The following is a 22154-nucleotide window of genomic DNA, read 5'->3' on the forward strand; positions in this document are numbered from 1 at the left end:
AGTGGTCTGACTCGACCTGGAGCATGCCCAAAAATCACCCAGGGAGCTTGTGAAAACGGCCTAGTCCCAGCCTAGGTGCAGAGATGTTGGTGCCATTGGCCAGGGGCGGGGGCTCTTTATCTGCTTCATGATGAGCACTGAGTGAATTTGATGGGGTGGGCGGTGGTGGTGGTGGGGCTCCCACATGTCCTGGTCCAGGGGCTCATGAGAAAGTCAGGAGTCTGAAAATGGCTCCTTCTCTGAGTGCTGTTTCTCTGGTGCCCAGAGAACAGTCCGTCCTTAATAAGTAGATATTTAATTAATGGATAACTAGGAGAGGGCGCTTCCTGGTGAGTGGGGATCGTATCTGCTCTGCCTTGCCCTAACCATGCCCGTTTGGTTCAAGGGCATGTCGGCTCGCAGTAGACTGGTTTGTCTTCTTTGTAAATTGTGAGGAGACATTTCTGTGTTTTCCACTCAGCAGGGAAAGGCCCTGAGGGCTTTCTCCAAGTGGTGCTTGTGCTATCATAGGAGGCTGTCAAAGCACGTGTTGGCCTTCTTACTGGCGGCTTCTGTTTTTTCGCTGCCTGTCGCTGGGCTTTCTCCCTGAGGACCCACTTGAGGCTGCCGTGGCTGGGTGTGGGGGCGCACTGAGTCTGAAGGGCGCCCGCCCACTCGTCTGGTTATCTCCCTGCTTTCTGCCCAGCTCTCAGTCAAGAGCATGGAGCCCCTCACCGCTCCAACGAGAGGCGTCCTGCCGACAGCCAGGGTGGCCTAACCGATGCCCTCCAGGCTCCAGGACCCCGAAACGGGGGTGGCCCCGTTTCTGTGAGAGCCTCACTCACCCTCTCGGAGCCTCAGTCTTTTCGTTTTGTAAAGCTGACGTCATCATTTTCCACTTTCATGATTGCTGTGAAGAGTAAAGGAAATGTGCGACCAGAATGTAGGGCATTGCCTGGCTCAGGGTCATCACTCCGTGAAGGCAGCCCGCATCGCTGCTAGTGTAAGCACGGTCTCATTTGGTTAGAAAATGAGACGTGGGACGCCAGGGTAGCTCAGTAGGTTGAGGGTCTGACTCTGGCTCAGGTCGTGGTCTTGGGGTCCTGAGATGGAGCCCCGTGTCTGGCTCAGCCCTGCTCAGCTGGGAGTCTGTTTCTCTCTCTCCCTCTGCAGCACCCCATGCTCATGTTCTCTCTCTCGAATCAGTAAATAAAATCTTTAAGAAAAGAAAAGAGACATGCTGGTTTTCCTTTTTACCTGCCTTCATCACGAACAGTTCCCTTTCTCCTTCTTTCTTTGCCTAATGTTGTTAGTGTTTAGGAAGGAGACACAACTAAAGAACAAGCGGGAGGCATCACCTGGCAGTAACGGAGAATGCTAACAGGACACGCAGCCAGTTTGTGCCGTGGAGTCTTCTCTGGCTCCCTAGCACTTCTGTGATAGCTGCTTCCCTGTCTTGGCTACTGACCAGCACTCTGGGCAGCAGCTGTTCTGCTCCTGCACACGCTTCTCAGGCCTCCTGTTTCTCCTGTCCTTGCACGGCTTTCTTCCCAAGCTGCACACCGAGGCCGCAAAGCCTCTACTCCTGTCTGTGCCTCGCAGCTCCTCTGCAGATGCGTTTGCCTCCACGGAGCCCACGACGCCTTTGTCTTCTGCCGTCCTCTTTCCCCTCACTGCCAGCAGAACAGGGAAAAGGTGTGGTCCTGCTTTCTTCCCAGGGCGTTCAGTCTGCCCCAACCCCATCTCTTTGGCTGTTCACCAATAAGCATTGGAAGTGCTTCTCTCGACCTAGTAATTCTCTTGCTAGTATGTGATTTATTTCTTGTCTTTCCATTCCGAGTTGATTTAAATGTTGCCAGTATATGCCACCCCCTGTGTGGCATCAGTGTCTATTTAATCTTAGGATGAGTAACAACTTGCCTCTCCCCGGCGCTGCCCTCTGATGGCCGCAGTGCCTTCTGCTTCGTTAAATCAAGTGGTCTTTGCTCTGCCTTGGTTGGCTTCGCTCTCCTGGTTACACTTGGCAAAGTTGTTCCTTCTCATCTTCTTGAAACACGCCCTTCCCTTCATTAAGCTGAGGTTCTCCCCCCTTGTCTGATTAGGTGTTGGGAGTTTCCTTCATGATTCCATGTCTCTCCTTTTGTCCAAATCTGTCTCAGCCTCAATGCGTAGCCCTGTGACACTGATACTGATCCTCTTGGTCTAGATTCCGTGTGCTCTCTGGGCTTTAAGTATAACTTCCAGCTAAGTAATACCAGCTCTGTCACTAGCCTGCCCGGCTTGCAGGCCATCAGTCCTTCTCTGTTTGATGGATACATTATTCTCTATATAAACCCTCACGTGCCAACGGAACACAAGTAGGTGGTTGGTGAAACTGCCCAGACATAAACCTGCAGAAAGGTGGTCTCATAGGTGTGACTGACTTTTGGAAGTTATTTCATGGAGAAGATGGATGGATCAGATGTGTTGCTTATAGCCCCAGGTGTGTTTCCTCTGTTCTGTCCGTACAAGGAGATAGAGCCTTCTTCTACTGAGGAAAAGCTAGCACACACCATTCTGTTGGGCAGGGGGTCTGGATCATCTCTATTATCTGTGCACCAGACAGACCCCAGGTTCAGGCCCCAAAATGATGATGGGGAGAGATGCATGATCTTCAACTTCAGCTGGATCCTTCTCGAAGATCCTTCTCAGATGCTTCAGGGGTGAGGGCTGTATGCAGTGTGCTTCCACCCCCTCCACGTTCACTCCTGCAACAGCAGCTTGTATTGACCTGTGTTGGTTTTGGATGTTTTGGGGAAAGATTCTGTTTGAAGAGAGTATCACAATTGGAAAAAAAAAAAAATCACGGAGGTGATTCTTGAGTGGTCTGGAGACTTAGTCAGATTGTTGAACATGACTCCATCTGTGCTCCATGATTTCTCGTCATATCATCCAGGGTTCAAGGTATGTGCAGGTGCTGTGTGAGATTTTCAAGTACCCTCTTACTTTAGAGAAGCTGCCCCTTCAGAAGTGTGTTCCTGTGCGCTTATGTACTGGTTCATCACCTGTGGTTTCTTTCTAACAGTCTCTCTAATCCCACCCCGCTGGGATTCCTCCTGCCCTTGTGTTCAGCTCTTCCTTCCTTTAAGTCCTGGCTTTGCGAAGCACTGCCCAGAGCCTCCTTCCTGCTCAGACCTTCTTTTGTGTGATATCATGCAGTTCTTTCTCCATCCTTCTAATTGCTTACACCATTTCCTTTGCCTGTAGCTGTTATTCAGTTAATGTATTCTGCACAGAATGTTCCTTACATTTTTTTTTAAATGTACGCATGTCTTTTGAAGTAGATTATATGCTTCTGGTCGGCCTGTGTCTTAGGTACATTTGTAAGCTATGATCCCTCACATGGATTTCTGTTTCTGCGTGTGTCTGCTTTAGGTTTGAACTATGAGCTGTAAGGATGAGAGTAAAACATGGCTAGTCTCCATCCTCTAAACAGAAGAATTATAGTAGCACCCCCCCACCCGTATATGGTTGGGGATTTTATTTCCCTACAAGAAAATCTAGATGATGTGCTTTTAGGCAAGCATGTACAGAATGACCACCTGCATTTCCCCCCTCAACTGTCCTATTTCTGTAGTTTATTTAAGATATAATCTAACATGGATAAATTTGATTTGCCCAAGAGTTTCCTAAAACTCGTTAATTGCAGAAAGCACATTTACACTGTTGCGCTTGATGTTGGAGTTCTGCGCATTCTGCCTGTAACAGTGACAGTAGCAGTAGTGACAATCACACGAGCCATGAGATCAGCACACATACTGTGTGCCCTGCATGGACTCTTCCACGCCCTTACTACAGCCCACTAAGGCAGGCTGTAGACTCCCCGTTTGTAATTTTTCACAGGTTCATCAATCTTTCTCAGGTCACACAGCTGGGAAGCTCCTGATTTGAATCCAAGACCACATGATGCTAAAACCCAGGCAATTTTGACTAAACTGTAAATCTGTCTGGTAACTCTTCTTCTTCTTCTTCTTTTTTTAAAATTTCATTTCGGCTTTATCAAGGTATATTGACATATACAATTATAAGATATTTAGAGTGTACATCACAGTGATCTGATGTGCAAATATACTGTGGGAGTCTTCTCCCCCAGCGAGTTAATTAACACGTCCATCACTTCACATATTTGTCCTGTGTGTGTGTGTGTGAGAGAGAGAGAGAGAATGTTCTAGTTCTACTCTTAGCAGATTTCAGTTATACAACACAGTGTCATCAGCGGTACTCACCACGTTACACATTAGGCCTTCCTCATCTTACAGATGATCGTTTGTACTTTTTTACCAGCCTCTCCCTATTTCCTCCACACACGCCCCTCACCCAGCCCCTGACCATCACTTTTCTATTCTCTGTTTCTGTAAGTGTGATTTTTAAAAAATTCCGCCTATAAGTGACACCGTGTGTAGCATTTGTCTTCGTCTGACTTCTTTCACTTGCCTGGCCATTTTTCTTTTTTCAGATTCTCCGTCTCTTCTGCCCCCTCCCCAGCTGGCCCCATCAACAGCAGCCTGATTCGAGCAGACACATACACCATTGCCAATTTGCTTGTTCTGTCCGCTAAGGGTGGGATCTCCAGGGATGCATTCTGTTGTGAAAGCAAAGATGGTATTTTTTTTTTTTTTAAATTAGGGAAAATGTGGCAAGTGGCCTGGGTCACTACAGAAGGAGCCCACCTCCTTCTGCGAGATGTCTTTTTGAGGCCAGGCCCTGCTTACAAGCATAAACTGGGGATAGACTCACATGGACTCAAAGTCTGGGCTGTCGCTTAAGAGCTGTGTGACTGGGGACAGGCCTCCTGCTTTGTAAGGAAGAATTGGCAATATTCGTACATCCTTCCTGGCATTGTGGGGATTCAGTGAGATAATCACTCAGCACTCTCCCTAATAATGGTAACCATTAGGAGTCAATTATGAATTTTTCCGAGTGGTACATAGAAGATTTGCAAGCTTTATGCGTTTCACGCAAGATTGGAAACAATAATACAAATGTCCCCTTGAGTGCATTAAAGCCAGTTCTGTAGCCTGAAAACCCATAATTCCCATGACATTTAAATATGGACAGCCTGGTGCACTAAAATGACAGCTGAGCTCTAAATAAGAAGTTTTGAATTCGGAACTTTAAGATCGCATAGCACACAGAATACACAAGAGGAACGGACTTAATACCACTGAACCGTACATTTAAAAATGGTTAAAAATGGAAATTCTATGTTATGTGTAGTTTACCACAATAAACAATTTTACCATTCCGTAGAATCAGGAAAATGACCGAATTTCTGGAATGGGAGGTTCCAACCTTGCATGGCAAAAATTAAAAGTCCTGTGATTTTCCTAGACGGAAATCCTAGAGGACTTCCAGCCTCAGCACCACTGACATTTTGGATCAGATGATTCTCAGTTGTGAGGGCCGTCCCGTACATTGTAGGCTTCAAGCAGTATCCTGGCCTTTACCCAGCAGGTGCCAGTAGCATTCCCTCCCCCACTTGGAGCAGCCAAAAATGTCTCTAGACATTGCCAAATGTCCCCAGGGCAACAGACAAATTTCTCTCTTGCGAATGGACTGAATTAGTGGTTCCCAAGCTTGGTTCTGCACTGGAATTGTGTGTGAAACATACTGGACATATGGAGAGGATTGTTTGTAGGTACAGTTGGAGGCCTAGGGGTTCCTGTTCTTATCTAGCTCCCCGGTGATGCTGGTGCTCTGGGACCCAGATTTGGAATTCACTGTTGTGATATCTTCTGGATTTCTTTCTTTCTTCCTCTCTTTCTTTCTTAAAGATTTTATTTATTTATTTATTTGTCAGAGAGAGAGAGAGAGCGCGTGCACAAGTAGGCAGAGCGGCAGGCAGAGGCAGAGAGAGAAGCAGGCTTTCTGCTGAGCAAGGAGCCCGGTGCAGGACTTGATCCCAAGACCCCGGGATCATCACCTGAGCCAAAGACAGTAGCCTAACTGACAGCCACCCAAGCGTCCCTGGCCTTCTGGATTTCTGATGCTCTGTGCTGGTGACACCTCTGGCTCCCACAGTAGCCTTCAGCAGGTGCCTCACACCTTGAACCGTAGAATGGTCCTACTAATTCTTTGTCTCTCCTCGCTCTCAGAGTCCAAATAGCACCTGCAAGAGCTCCTTCCATTCCACATGACAAAGATGCACCAAAGCCCAGGTGATGCTGTGCTAGTGCTTTCTGTGATGTCATCCTAAGGTAGGATGACATTGTGATGGGAATGGTCATCCCTCATCTGATTTTTAAACCTGTTGGCTTTGGCATTATAGCAGTTATTTCTTAAACTTCCTTAAAATGGAGTGACCAGGCTACTTCCCTTTCTGGTTTTAGCTCTTTCTCTCTGCATGACAGAGTCTATCTAACCTCATAAAATAGAGTTTGCCACGCTTTGGAAGAGGAAAGACGGCAAACGTATTTCTCCTGTCAACCAAGAGCTCAGTTTAATTGAGCAAGAATGAACTCTAGCATTCTGCTTTTCTTTCTGAGAATGAATTGCGGATTTTAGTTTGGTTTCTAGGTGGATTTCCGCAGGGAAATCTTTCTGCAATGGGGTGGCTGTGGTGAGAGGAAACATACCTTTCCTTGTTCCCACTATGCATTCTAAATATATTATTACATTTTATTAATTGACTTTGTAAAGATTTATTTTTGTCCTTTCATCAAAGCCATCCATAGTCAAAACACAACCAAATGGCTTTGAGATAAGTTGTATCCATTTTCAAAATGGTTGTGGGAGTGTCTGGATGGCTCCAGCGCTTAAGCGTCGGACTCTTTCTTTCTTTCTTTCTTTTAAAGATTTTATTTATGTATTTGACAGAGAGATCACAAGTAGGCAGAGAGGCAGGCAGGGGGGGTGGGGGAAGCAGGCTCCCCACTGAGCAGAGAGCCCAATGTGGGGCTCTATCCCAGGACCCTGGGATCATGACCTGAGCCGAAGGCAGAGGCTTAATCCACTGAGCCACCCAGGCGCCCCTCGACTCTTTTTTTTTTTTTTTTTAAAGAGATTTTATGTATTTATTTGAGAGAAAGGCAGAGAGAGAGAGAAAGTGCACTAGGAGTGGGGGATAGAGGGGGAAGTAGACTCCCTGCTGAGCAGGGACCTGCCTCCCCTCCCCCAAAGTGGGGCTTGATCCCAGGACCCCAGGATCACTAACTGAACTGTAGGCAGTTGCTCAACTGACTGAGCCACCAAGGCATCCCAAGTGTCCGGCTCTTGACTGGGGTCAGCTAATGATCTCAGGGTCACCAGATTGAGGCCTGCCTAGGACCCACCATAGGCCGAGCTGGGCATGGAGCCCAATTGAGGTTCTCTCTCTCTTTCCATTTGCTCCTCTCCCCTCTAAAACAAACAAACAAACAAACAAAAAACCCCCAAAACCAGAGTTTTTGTGGATGGGTCATTACTCTGGGATGACCAGAGTAATGGGTCATAGGAAGATGCTGATCATTTCCAACTCACTTCCTTCTTGACCTCCTGACCCATATAAACAACTGACTATCAGCCCATTTGCCTTGCCCATCTGTATGTCCCTTGCTCCACAAACTCAGTATATTCTGAACTGTCCTTATTGTTACTTCTCCTCCAAAACCTGTGTAGTTTTGCTTCAGAAACTTCATGTTTTCCTCTTCCTAGTGATAGATGTGAATATACATTCTGTTTGCTAAAGCTGAAACTGTGTGTCCTCCTGGGCCCTACTCTCTCCCTTAGCTTTGCTGTCCAATCAGTTACCTCTGAGAACTTGCCGCCTCTAGTCCCTCTTCCTTGAGTCTGTGCCTGTGGCTCTGGTCAGCCCCGTTCTCTCTGGGCCATGTGGAGGAAGAGAGAGACCAACAAGGGAGGATTTACTCATTAGTGTGGCAGCTATGCCCCAAAGGCAGAACTCTAAAAGAGAGAAGGCAATGTCTACACAAGCAGGAGATTATGAGTACAAAGTAGGCAGATGTACATTGAGGACTATATGGATGTGGGAAGGAACTAACTAGAAATCTTAGAAATGGAAAATACACATATGGTAAGTGAAAAAAAAAAAACTATCAAAGATCAATAAAAACAATAAATGCATTGACAAAGTAGCCCTAGAGTAGATTTGGCTAAAGAGAGAATTGATAACTTGGAAGATGAAAATGAGCACTTCGGCCAGGACATAACCCAAAAGATGAAAGAATGAAAAATATGAACACGAAGTTGTGTTAAAAGGGTACATTAAGGGATTTCGGCCTATGTCTAATGGGCAGTCCTATTAATAAAGAATGGACTGAATGGTGGAGAGGCAATACTTGAGCAGACCTTGGCTAATATCCTACCTCTCTGGAACTGAAGTGAAATTCCACAGTGGGGAGAACAGGGGCTCTGGTTTTGGCTGGTTGGATGAGTAGAGTCTCTGCTATGAGTAGCTAAATGGACTTAATACTTTGTCCAGGAGCCACAGGGGAAGGAAAGGTATATCAGCAGGGGATCGACACAGTATGATTTGTACTTTTAGAAGATTTCTCTGCTGAAATCTACCTAGAAGGCAGCCTACAATCTGCAATTCATTTTCAGAAGGAAAAGCAGAATGCTAGAGTTCATTTTTGTCCAGTTACACTGAAATCTCAGCCGAGGGGAGAAATATGTTTGCTGTCTTTCTCTTTATGTTTTGTGAGAGAGAAAATGAACTAAGAGACATTAATTAGGCAGTCCTTGCAATAGTCCAGGCAAGAAGTGATAGGCCATAGCTTACGGTAGTGATGGGATACAGAAGTGAGACACGTCTCATCAAGATGTATAAGAAGATTAAATTAACAGGAAACTGATGATTGAGTCTATGTGATGGGGAGTTAAGGGAGAGGGGATATGCTGATGATTTCAAGATTTCTTACGGGAATAGCTGGGCAAATGGTGGTGACAGCTATCATGATAGAAAACACTAGCGGAGGGATATTTAAATGGATGTACAGTCCAGAACTTGACAAATAGATTCAGGAGAATAAGGCAGGTATCTGTATGGTTGTAAGTCTTTTCATATTTTCTTTGGGTTTCAGTACAGGCCAATTTGTACACTGATCTGTTCTGTTGGCCACCAGGGCAGTCACCTATCATTAGAGAATGCATGTTTGATTATGTCACTTTCCTGCTTAAAAACTCATGCTAGGTCCAAACTGTTCAGGCATCTTTTGCCTCTGGCTTGCTTCTTGGTTCCCTCTCTCCCATTCGTGCATATGATGACATTGTCAGCTCTTTCATAGGCCACACAAACATCCATTAAGCCATGCCTTTGCATTTACTATACCTTCAACCAGAAGTGCCCTGAACATCTACTTTTAATTGCTTCTCTGTACCCTTGGGCAGAATAAAGAAGAAAGTTTAGAGAGTTACCCATGAGATTGACTGGGTAGGGCTGACAAATAATAGGAAGGGCAGAGAAGCTGTAATGTTGACTGAAAACTTGCTTTCTGGCTAACTAGAAGATGAGTAGAAGTTGGAAATTGAGAAGAGAGTTGTGGGGGAAAGGTTTGAGTTTGAGGTTATGGAAGGATACACACTCAAGTGAAAATGGCCTGAGGCAGAAGGGGACTACAGTGAAATGAACACTGGGGATGTGGATTTGAGTCTGTGATAAGAAGGGGACCTGAGCACAGAGAATTCTACTGGATATCAAAAGTTTTAGTGTTGGGGCTCAGTGGGTTGTGTGTCCGACTCTTGGTTTCAGCTCAGGTTGTGATCTCCTGGGTTATGAGATTGAGCCCTTCATCGGGCTCTGTACTCAGTGGAGAATCTGCTTGAGATTCTATCCCTCTGCCCCTTTCCCCAGTCAGGCACGCATGCACTCATGCTCTCTCTCTCTCAAACAAATAAATACACCTTAAAAAAATAGGCTCAGTATTGGGGTGCCTGGGTGGCTCAGTCAGTTAAGCGTCTGCCTTTGACTCGGTCATGATCTTAGGGTCCTTGGGATCAAGCCCTGCATTGGGCTCCCTGCTCCCTCTCTGCCTTTGACTCGGTCATGATCTTAGGGTCCTTGGGATCAAGCCCTGCATTGGGCTCCCTGCTCAGCAGGGAATCTTCTCCCTCTTCCTCTGCCCCTCCACCCTGCTCATGCCTCTCTCTCTTTCAAATAAATAAATAAAAAACTAAAAGAAAAGTTTAGTGTTAACTTAGGATTTCATCATGGCATACGTGAGTAATGCATGATGAAGGGTCATCTACTGTTCTCATGGTAGTGCTAACACGTTGTGCCTTAACTCATATCTATTGTGAATTCACTATGTGCCAGGCTGTCCATAATTCCAGCACTGTTCCCTTTGGGGGTTAGCTCTGGGCACTTGGGCTTGTTCACAGTTGCTGGGACTCCAGATGTGAGCCAGAGTTAAAGAGCAAGGCTTCTGGAATTATATAGGTCTGATTCAAGTTCTGACTTTGCTTCATATGCTTTGAAGTTTTGAGCAGCTACTTAATATCTCAAGATCCTCATACAGTTTTCTCTTTTATAAAATAGACTCAGTAATACCATCTTGTAGGGAAATATGGGAGTCACTCAGTAAGTCGCTACTACTATTTTTAAAAAAATTTTTAAATTTTTAAAAATTAAAAAAAAAATTTATTAACATATAATGTATTATTAGCTCCAGGGCTACAGGTCTGTGAATCACCAGGTTTACACACTTCACAGCACTCACCATAGCCCATACCCTCCCCAGTGTCCATCACCCAACCACCCTCTCCCTCTCCCCTCTCCCTCCCCCCTCCCCCCAGCAACCAGTTGCTACTACTATTATCAGGGTCAGTAAGGCTGGCCAAGTGATGATAGGTAAGAGAAGTGTGGGTTGGTGATATGGCAAAGGTAGGGGAGTTTTAGAAAAAGCGTGTGAGGTTGTAACCCTTGTTTACATATTCCAGACAGTTGCAGAAGAGCCTGTTTTATTATTCTTCAAGGCTGTGGTTCAGCCTTCGATTGTCATTGTCCTGTTCCTGGGACATATATTTGACAACTGGAAGCCCATGTCCTTCTACTGTTTGCTGGCAGATGTCTTAGCACATCCATTTCCATTCAAGAAAGAAGGATGAATTGGACTTAGTGCATCCACTCACCAAGAAGGAAGCCCACCACATGCAAACAGAGTCAAGAAGGGAAAGTGGGGAAAAACTACAAAAACTAAACTCACTTCTTAAAACTCCCTTTACCACCAGTTCCTGCCAGTGTGCTTTTGACTGCTGTCCTATGTCCAGTCTCGGTTGCTTTGCCGTTGGTAAGCCTTCCTAATCCTGTGTTTAAATTGAACCTGAACCTTACTTTGCCTTCAGAGCTTTATCTGGCTTTCTGGTGTCTACCCACCTGGTCTGATAATACCCTATCCACAGGGGTTGACAGGCATTTCCGTTTATCATACTGAGCCTGTCTGCCTTTTAAGTTTTATTTATTTATTAAAGATTTTATTTGTTTATTTGAAAGGAAAAAAGAGCATGCAAATGAGCACAAGCCGCGGGGGGGGGGGGGGGGGCGGGGGAAGCAGGCTCCCTGCGGAGCCTGATGTGGGCCTAGATCCCAGGACCCCGGGATCATGGCCTGAGCAAAAGGCAGACACTGAATCGACTGAGCCACCCAGGTGGCCCTGCCTTTTAGATTTTAAACCATGAACATAAATACTAATCACGTTTCACATATGAACTTGACAGAGTAAGTAGCCTGTCTCCCATGAGTGAGGGTAGGCAGACCATCAGACCGGACTTGGTTTGCAGAGTGAATCCCTCCTTTTCACATAGAGGAGGACACTCGGTTGCAAGTGTGTGGTAGAGTAAAGTGGTGTGCCAGCCAGCGGAGAGTCGTCTGGGCATAATTCTTGGAGAGGACTGATATTAAATAAGGTTGAGGGGTGTATAGGAATGGAGAAATTGATTGTTGTTGCTTTTTGAGATATTGAAATTTGGGGAAAAAATGTGTTTCTTGTATCTCTAGCAACATAGATATTAGGATGATATAAACTAGTTAAGGACTAGGAAGGAGAATCACAGTAGATAATGGATATGAGTGGTGCTTCATTTTTACATTGTTCATTTTTATGTTTTTGTCACTTTCGAAAATTGCAGTTTCCCTTACAATTGGAGAGAAATACAGTGTCTGCTGGGAAGTGTATTAGAGTACCTAAAAGAGAAAGGTTTCATCACTTGTCTTTAACCCACTAACACACAAGAGTGCTAATTATTTATGTCTTTGCTCATCGACACAGTCCAGTGATTTTTATGACACAAAGATTATACTTTATATGGCCAAAATATAATATTCAATTAGTTTCATGAAGCTTGGTATAAGTCATTATAAGGAAACCATTTTTGAAACGAATCCTCATTTGTCAAGAAAAAGGTGGCATAGCCTGTCATCTTTCAGTCTTTAAAATTAACATGATACACAGGGTTTTACTACATTGGAGCTGTCGTTGTGAGCCCCTCTGTCACTTCTGACAATTCCTGCAATCTTGTGTCAGTGACTCACATTGGAACTGTTGTCAAAATACTTGCTTTCCAAGAAACAGCTAAATTTGCCCCAGAAAAGTGTGTGTGTGTGTGTGTGTCTGTGTGTGTGTGTTTGTGTGTGTGTTTGTTACTCTTCTTCAGATTATTTAGGCTGCTATTAGGTAAATAGAGAAGCACACACACTCCTCAGAGAGCATCATATTCCTCCACACTAAAGGTATACGGCTCCGAAGCATGGAGAGTAGTTATAGGGCTCGTGAGGGGGAAGATAGAGCTGTTCTAAGATGACTGGTGTCATTGACACAATGTCAGGAAGCACCTCTGGAACGAGGCTGGTTATCGTATATTAAAGTTTCTTTAAATCCTATTGTAGGCTAAGTCGTAGTTAACATGCGTTTCCCTTCTCAGAGATGTCCTGACGTTTGAGAGCTGGGTTTCTTTTCTTTCTGGGCCAACATTACTCATCACTGCTGTGCAGAATACGTTCAATGAATTTCCGTTTACAAAGCAAAGTAGAATCCCAAGTGCTGTGCTGTATCGCCTCAAAGTGTCAGAATAAAGCATCTGTCACATTCTTTAAAGTATTGGAGAAAGGCGTTTTAAGAGTCTAGGACCAAAAAACTTTAAAGTCTTTGGGGAAAACAGTTTTGCAATTAAAGGACTGCAAGGCGATGGCCATATGGAAGGGCCGATGCGTGGCGGGGGTCGGGGATTGCTTCTGCTTCCCTCTTGCGACGTTCCATCTTTAGCTCCTGCCTGAGCATCAGCGGCAGTCGGAAAGGGACCAGAAAAAAGGGAAAGGAGTTAAATGTCTGAAAAAAGAAGATGAGTTCTTAATCAAACGGTATGCGTTAATTGCATGCCATTGGGGCGTCTGGCATCCACTCGCCTGGGAGGTGACCGAGATGTCTTGGAGGCCGTCTCAGCCTCCAGAGCAAGCAGAATCGCGTGGGCCGACGAAATGAAAATGAGCCGAAGAGGGAAGAACAGGAGGAGAGGAGAGCCAAAGGCAACAACGGGGCCGGAGTCTCTCAAGGGAAAAAGAGGAATTGGGTATTCGTCAATGTCCTTATGTAAACAGCTTTAAAAAACAAAAAACAAAAAACAAAAAACAAAAAAGTACCTGCAAAGTGTCGAAGGGGATAAGAGAATTCAAAGAGCCTATTCATCGTACACGGTGCAGAGCTGTCCTCTGTCCCGGGTGCTGTCACGGAGCTTCCACTGGGGCTGTCTCAAGTCAGGCTCACGGCACCGCAGGGTGCGAGGGACAGTTTTTTGGTTTTTTTTTTTTTTAAAGATTTTATTTATTTATTTGACAGAGAGAGAGATCACAAGTAGGCAGAGAGGCAGGCAGAGAGAGAGGAGGAAGCAGGCTCCCTGCCGAGCAGAGAGCCGGATGCGGGACTTGATCCCAGGACCCTGAGATCATGACCTGAGCCGAAGACAGCAGCTTAACCCACTGAGCCACCCAGGCGCCCCGAGGGACAGTTTTTATTTTGAGGAAAGAAGACGGAAACACGGAGGGAAGTCATAAGCCTCAGGTTACAAAACCTGGAGCTGCAGAAGTCGGGGGGCTCAAGCCCAGGAAGTCATTTTCTAAAGTTGTTTGAGAACTCCCGAGTTGAGGCAAGATCTCCGAAAGCGGGGAAAGGATAAAAATTCAGCGTTCTAAATGCTTTCCTGGGGTCTGTTAACTTAATGTCATCCCAGAAGGATTCCCGCCCACCCCTCCCCCCGACCCCCCGACCTTGGGTCATTAAAAACATGTGAAATGAGTGCGGATTCAGTGAAGCCAGGCTTCGTTTGCGGGGTTGTCCATTTTAGGACAAGGTGTTCCTGAGAAGCAAATGTCAGAGGCGAGAACCGCGGCCCGCAGTCTAGAGGTGCTCATAGGCATGGGGTCACGTGGGCTGGGTGCGGCCAGCCTCCCCGGGCCACCATCAAGGCAGCAGCGTGGGCACCATGGAGTTGAGAGCCCCGAGGGGAGCACTGGGGCCATGTAAGCCTCCAGGCCAGGGGCCTCGGCCAAAGGACAGCGACAGGTGGTAAATAAGAGCTGTCCCCGTCAGGGGACATAGAAGTGGCAGAGCCATTAGGACTGTCTCCAGGGAATGAGATTCGAGGCCGGCTGGACTCTGCCCCCTTGGAAATAAACAAGCAGGGATTCCTGATGAGCCATCGAGGAGCCATGTGGCTTGGGTGGGAGAATTTTTTTTTTTTTTTTTTTTTTTTTTTTTGAGATAAAAGGGAGCCAAGAGGAGGATCTGGTTTAGGAAGGAAGAAGATGAAGTGTTAAGCCTGAAGGGATGACGGGATCCACGTGGATCCATCCGCGGGGTTGTCGGAAATGCTGCACCAGACCTTAGAAGCGGGGTCAGAGTGAGAGGCATGGATTCAGGAATTTATGATACTGGCATTTCATTAAAGGCGAGGGAGAGATAATAAAAAGGAAAGCAAAAGACCAACACCCACTTTAAGGACCAGAGAGAAGAGAGTGTTGCCAGAGACGAAGATTAAAAATGAATTGCTAGGGAATTTGGCTGTCCTCAAAAACCTAGCTGATTTTATGAAAAGTAGATAAACAAATCTTTTTGTATAGGAAATTTGCTTTCTGGACTTACAGTTTTGGGCAAATGACGTTCAATAAAGGAATTCTTTTGGAGAATAAGAGTTAAAATTAAAACGGAGGAATAAATCTTAAGAAACAAAAAAAGCTACCCCTTGACTATAACTGTTGGCACATTGTACTTTGCCAATCAGATTCATATGGAAATGCATACTTTGTTTGACAAATAAAAATGTTTCTGCCAACATGAAGATTTTTCCCAGAATAATGCAAAGTGGAGAGATTACTTTTGTTGGCTGCAAGATGACCTCACCATTGCTAAGGGGAAGGAGGAAAAGAGTGTGGTGGTCTGAGGCCTTCCGTGATCCCGGCCATGCTGAATTCTGATAATTGTCTGACCCTCCAGGTTATCTTTAAATACTTTCCTGACCTTCCCGTCTCAGCTCACTGCTGAGTCCAAGAAGATAGTTTTGACCTTCAAAACAAAAGCTTAATACATTTAGTTCCTTTTTTTTTTTTTTTTAATTTAAGTGGGCTCCATACCTAACATGGGACTGAAACTCACGACCTTAAGACCCTCAGACCCTGGTTTTACCGATGGATCCAGCCAGGTGCCCCAGTTTTGATTTTCCTAAGTTATGAAAACATCCTCAGGTAGTTAAAACAATTTTGTCCCAGTATTCTAAATCCAGGCATATCCAGAGTGTAGAATGTGATTTCTAGTTCCTTTAGGCTCTTTGAAATCACAGAGAAAAGAACCAATTTTCAGCCTTTTAGATCACATTTTCTTTTCTCCGGAGCCTTTTCTCTCCATGAGGTGAAAGACAAATTGTTTCTCGGGTCTACTGAAAGCTATCAAGATGTCACCCTACTCTCTAGTCTTAGGCATTTGGGCATATAGGCAGAAACCTCTTTCGTCGCCTGAGCAGACGTTAACTAAAACGTGGACAGAGCCAGTGTTTGGCCTGGAGTTTAAGTCAGGCAAAGAGCTCGTGTCAGACTGAAGGCTGTATACAGGAAGTGAGAAAAGCTGTGACACCAGGCTAGCGTGTATCGGGGTGTCTCGTTAAGTCCTGTTTATGGTCGTGCTGCTCACCTTCGTGACTTTGCTAAAGGGATGGTGACAGTCATTTGGTATCTGTTTTATCACCTGTTGAGTTTCACTCGTCATCAGCCAGCTTGCTCAGTGCTCTTCCGAGCCACGAATCACGTAACTCCTAGAGTTATCTGTTCGGGGAGTAGTGACAGCCTTCCCGTGTCAAGCACTTACAGCTCACAGCTGCTTAGAGCCACCCGGGGTAGTTTACACGGTAGAAAGGGGGCTGTGTGCTAGTTAATCCAGGCTATTCTTCAGAATAATTTGCTTTATAAGCAACACTTTTTTGTTGTTGTTGTGGTTTTTGTTTTAACAAAAAGGGTATCTGTAGATTTTCCATTGCCTAGAAATATACCGAGTCTCCTTTTAGATTCTCTTAGCGCCTGTATACGTGGTAACTACTACTGAAGGCTGGAGATTAACATAGATGAAGTAAGATGTCTTGTTCTCAAGGGACAAGAAGAGAAGACAGATATAAAGTTTTTAGGAGTGATTTAATGTGCTAAGTACATAGAGGGAGTGCTCTCTGTGGGGTTGGGATGTCTGCTTGGAGGAGGTGGCTTTGACATGGAGATTAATGATCCTAAGGATTCACTGTTAGAGCTGAAACAGAAAGAGGGACATTTCAACAAATGGGGTAAGGTGAAAGAAAGTATGGAAGTGGGATAATTTTGGTGAATCTGAATCTGGAAGCACGGGCAACATGGACAACACTGGTAGAAAGTTTGACTTCTTGAGCCCAGATCATGGGCGGCCTCAGATGACAAGTTAATTAAGGGATTTATACCATATAGGCGATGGTCACTGGGGATCTGTAGAGGAAATTGGACCGAGAAGAGTGATCTGAGCAAAGTTTGTAGGAAAAGTCCAATTTTGTCTGATGATGGTCCTTGTAGGGGTTGGAGAGAAAAAAACAAAAAACAAAAAACAAAAAAACTGGGGATGTAGAGACTTATTTGCAAGCATCTGGTGATAGCATCCAGAGAAGTCTTAACAAAGGTGGGAGTAAGGTCTGGAAAGAATAAAGGGGAGAGAAGTTGTGGAAGAATTAATGATGAGACTCAGTGTAAAGGTGTGTGTCACAAAACAGGGTAAAGAAAAGGGGCAGGCAAAGAAGAATTCTCTAGACACGTATGTGAAAAAACTGCCCAAAGCAGGCAAGTCAAGTGTCGGAAGTCATGAAAGATGGGAATGAGCTTGGTGTGCTGGCGAAACATTGGACTCAAAATTTGTGGTGAGTGGTTAGTAAAGAAGGGCTGGTACTCCAGAATGGCGCTGGGCCTTGGGAGGCAGAGCTGGAGCTGACGGGACTGGGGGAAGGTTTGTCTGATAGCAGGAGCTGGGATGAGGAGTGTGGGTGTTTTAGAAGAGGAGTTAGGAGGTGAGAAGTCATGATGTGAAAATGCTACAGAGCCTTGGAACCAGGCCCTCCTGTCCAGTGAAGGAATGGGGGCTGTAAGGAGGCTCCCTGCTCCTGAGCAGGGGTGCTGCCCTGAGGGCAAGACGTCAGTGGGGGTGGGGGACCTTTGAGGCCAGGCTGGTGTTGGGGCAGACTGATCGGTGAGAGCGATGGTTTTTGTTTGTGATCAGTAAGATGGCTGCAGGAGAGCTCAGTGCTTTATCCAGCAAGCCGGCGGAGATCTGCCATAGAGTGTTTGGGGCCAGAACTATACATACGCTCCGGCCTTGAAGTGAATGAGGAACTGACTGATTAGGTAAAAGCGGAAGAGACAAACCCAGAAATCTGGAGTTACCCAGAGGCATAAGAGAAACAATGAAGGCTCTCTTGGATTTTATTGAAGTTTTACTGGTTAAAACCATACAAAACTAAAGAAGATCCCATAGGCACCCTGGAAAGAGGGTTTTAAAAGAAGGTAATAGTCATAGTGTGCGGTAAGGTGGCCGCACTGAGGGAGCTAAGGACTGAAAGGCCCTTGGGAACTAGCTTTGGGTGGTGAGGACTCAGGCTTCCTTGGAACCGTGAGAAAAATGGAGGAGGCGGGTATGGGAAGTAGGGCGTGCAGACTGCCCCCACCCTCACATAACGTGCATTTTAAGTGGTGAACGTGCGTGATGGGTACGTTACGTTCAATTAACTGTGATTCCTTCTTTCATTGGTGGTTTAGAGCTTTTCTGGAATCTTTGTTAAATCTCTGAGATCCCCTGTGGTCTGTACTCTTTTCATACAGCCAAGTAAAGACTATTCTAAATATAATAGTAGCCCATAGACTGCTGTCTTCTCAGATTTGGTTCCAAATATGTGAATCAGACCTGAACGAAAAATCTAAGGAATTCCTCTCTTGACACCTGAGCGGGGAAGCCTAATTCTGGGAGCTGTTGTTTAGGCGCCTTCTCCTGCTTCAGCAACAGCGCTCTCTTGGTCTGATCTGTTACCGCAATGTAACTTAAGGCTGACATCCCGCCCTGTGATACGAGATTTCAGTTGTGAGGCAAAAAGTAAGAGGAGGGGGCTAGGACTGGCCGGTCATCGCGAAACACAATTAGCCTGGAGAAGGCTCTGGCAGTTGGAGGCACTAAGTCCTAGTCTTCTGGACAGAATTTTGTTCCTAAATTTCCTCTGTCATTTGGTTGTGAGAACTTGCCCCTCAGCGCACTGCTAAAGCCATCAACAGTGGACAAGTTCTCAAGAAGCCCTTGGCTTATACAACGTGTAAGTTCATTTGTAGACCCCAATCTCTGCTTCTCATCTTATTTTAAAGGAGACCAGCTCAGGATCTCAGGATCCCCCAGCACCTTTCCCCCTCAGTGATTCTAGGTGCCCCTTCTCCCCACCGGGTTTTTAGTTTAGTCAAACATTCTTTTCATCCCATGAGGGTGGACTCAGTGAATAGTGTTCGTAATTCACCAACAGGACAGATAGAGTAGCATTGTGTCCAAGGGCAAGGATGTAAGGAGAAGATGGAACTTATCCTGTGATATGAGGGGGTAAGAAGCCAGAACATGTCTTTTTTTTTTTTAATTTTTTGCTTTGTATTAATTCCCATGTAATTTAATTCTTACAGCAGCCCAGAGTAGTGAATAGGTCCTATGCCCATTTTACAGATAAATTGGTTGAGGTTCAGCAAATTATGGAAATTGTAGGTTACATGGCAGACAATTGAACAGGGCTAGGATTTGAAGCCGTTCTGCTTGATTGAGAATTCCTTTTCCCGTAGCACATTACCCTTCAAGAGGGACAGAAGCAGAACATGTTTATATGTAGACAGCTTTTTGTATGTTTGTATCGGAAAATCCAAGACCATTTGATTTTTCTTCCCCCTTTGTTTCTGGTCTGTGATTTGTTCTTTCGGTTGACACACTGCCACCCACCCCAGGGGACAGACTGGGTCTGTTTGCATCCAAAGTAGAGAAGTTTCAACATTCCCTGTGTGAGCTGTGTATGTGTGTGTGTGTCTGCCGCATTCCTTCCCTCCGGAGGCAGGCGGAGCACAGCTGTGGCTCTCGGGCCTAGAGCACAGCTGTGGTCAGCCGGCCAGTTGATACGCAGCACATGGTGTCACCATCTCATTACTCAAGTGTGTCCAGCTCAAGCTGCTGCACGGTTTGGCGTTGGTCCGGGCCATGGTTGGGAGAAGAATTCTGTGCACTTTACAGGAACAGTTTCGCAATGCCTCATATTCCATTTGCCACACATTCTCGTAAAACTGCCATGAATCGAAGCGCGTTTGCATAAAGCCGAACTGCTTGTTGCCAGCTTCATGTACTAATCCCAAGAAATTGCCATTATCATTTGACCTTGGGGCTTCCCTGGCTCCTGTGTTTTCATCTTGATTTTAAAGCAGCTAAGTTGAATATGATGCATATTTTGTTCAACTAATTACTTAAGAATCGAAAAGAGGACCACGAGGGCAGTAAATCAGTAATATATTTGGTGGTGATGGCAGTAGGTTATACTTTGAGAAGAATAACTGACTTATTGACAACAGCCAAGAATAGCAAATGTAAATTCTCCTTACTTAGATATCTTTTTATTAGGCTTCTTTTTCTTCTTCTTTTTATTTAAAATGGTGAAATGAAACTAACAGCATTTCCCTTTTTTGCTATTTTGCAGAAAAAACCGCTGTCTGCAATAATAAAGGAAGTCTGTGATGGGTAAGTATGACTTAGGATTCATCGGAGTTGCTTCAGTCCACAAATTGAGAAGCTAATAAAAGATTCCCGAGCTATTATAAAATATTATTCCTAAGCCACTCCTGACCTGCCCAAAGACATTACGGATTGCTATGTAAGATATACATGTCCTCTTTTTTATTTTATTTTATTTTATTTTATTTATTTATTTGACAGAGAGAGAGATCACAAGTAGGCAGAGAGGCAGTAGAGAGAGAGAGGAGGAAGCAGGCTCCCTGCTGAGCAGAGAGCCCAATGTGGGGCTCGATCCCAGGACCCTGAGATCATGACCTGAGCCTAAGGAAGATGCTTAACCCACTGAGCCACCCAGATGCCCCTACATGCCCTCTTTTACCAAAAAATTACTTCTGTTCCTCAAAGAGCAGAAAGTGTGAAATGGCTGGGGTATGCACACTGGGATCTCTTTTATTTATTTTGAAAAGTTGTGGTTCATTCATCCTACCCAGCAGGGAGCAGTCTGAAGTTCCTGAGGTTAAATACACACCTCATCTGATAGAAATCGAGAGGACCATTTAGGTTCCCATAGAAGATAAAAGAATTTTAAAAGACAAGCTTGTGTGTGGTTTGGCGGCCGCAGGAACTTCCCAGTGTTAGGGCTTTCCTCCTTGTCTTTGGCTGCCCTACCAGTGCAAAGGAAAAGCATGTAGGGACATTTCATGAGGTTTTTCTGCTTTCAGAGCAGAATTACCAAGCGAGTCTTACTTGGAGTTTATTTAAGACCCCAGGGTACTTAATCGGAATGTTTCCATCTGCAGCAAGCATACTGACTGGGGGATTGTGGAACACAGAGGCAGTGGGAATGAAACAGTTACCAAAAATTTAAGGGTATTCATTTCTGTTGTTTTCCCTCTTCTGCTCCACCCCTCCAAAATGGAGAGGAATGTAACTTTGTGTTTAAATGCCCCTGCTCAAAGCCCTAAAGATGAAATATTCCAGACACTAGGCAGGGAACACGACCAAGAAGACCAAGATCATCCACAGAGGAAATGGTTGGTCAGGCTGGTGTCCTCGTGTTTTAGGCTCACATTGTGGGGTGTGTTGGGTGTGGGCCAATTTCAAGTGCAGGATGCTTCATTCTTCTAACCGTGTCATGTTATAGAAATGAAAATGACCATCGTTTGTTTTTCTCATCAGTTTGTGCTTCTGTTTTTAAGGTGGTCCCTTGCCAACCATGAGTACTTTGCACTGCAGCATGCCGATAGTTCAAACTTCTACATCACCGAAAAGGTAGGTCAACCACATTGTTTGATCGGGGACAAAAAAATGAAAAAATGAAATAAAAAAATGAAAGCATGACTGATATTTCCTCTGTTCAGGACTAGATGAGACATGGTGCTCTAAATTTTAAATCTCTACGGTCCGTGAAAATAGAGTGTACAGAGCAAACAATGCTGCTTTAGTATCAACAAGGCAACGTTCCATTAGCCCACTGCCCTTGCCATCGGACAGTGAATTCACTAATTATTTCTCTTTTCTTTTTTTTTAAATTATTATTTTTTAAAAATTTTTCTTTCTTACTGCCTGGAGAGATCATTTATTTGATGGTGTAATGACTCCTTTCTCGGACTTTTTTTTTTTTTTTTCCCTTCCTGAAGAACGGTCTCTAAGTCCTATTTAAAGTAGTTGAAACAGTGACAAGAAACCATTTCAAAGGTGGCGTTGTGTAGACATGGATGGAGTATTCTATGGCTCCTGGGAACTTGGTTTCTTCTTGGGTGATTTTTTTTTTTTCTTTATTCTTTAAGAAGCTTGGAGGAGAGGGAGGGAGTGGGTGAAGACTACAGTGGTTCCCGCAGCAATAAAAACTAGGTCTTAGGGAGATCCTCAACAGGAGAAGAGAAAGCTAGTATTTATTCAGCACCTATTGTGTGCCAG

At 45.0% G+C, this 22154-nt stretch overlaps 1 protein-coding gene across 9 annotated transcripts in view; it reads left to right on the forward strand.

Moving 5' to 3' along the window:
* ELMO1 (engulfment and cell motility 1) overlaps positions 1-22154 on the forward strand; it is a 522832-nt gene that overhangs the window by 101728 nt on the left and 398950 nt on the right. For all 9 annotated transcript variants that reach the window (XM_032305259.1, XM_032305268.1, XM_032305261.1 and 6 more), the window contains 2 exons: positions 20200-20240; positions 21434-21506. In XM_032305259.1, coding sequence (XP_032161150.1) covers positions 20200-20240; positions 21434-21506 — 114 coding nt within the window. The remainder of the gene's footprint in view (positions 1-20199; positions 20241-21433; positions 21507-22154) is intronic.

The sequence above is a fragment of the Mustela erminea genome, chromosome 11 (genome assembly GCF_009829155.1).
Source record: "Mustela erminea isolate mMusErm1 chromosome 11, mMusErm1.Pri, whole genome shotgun sequence".
NCBI lineage: Eukaryota > Metazoa > Chordata > Mammalia > Carnivora > Mustelidae > Mustela > Mustela erminea.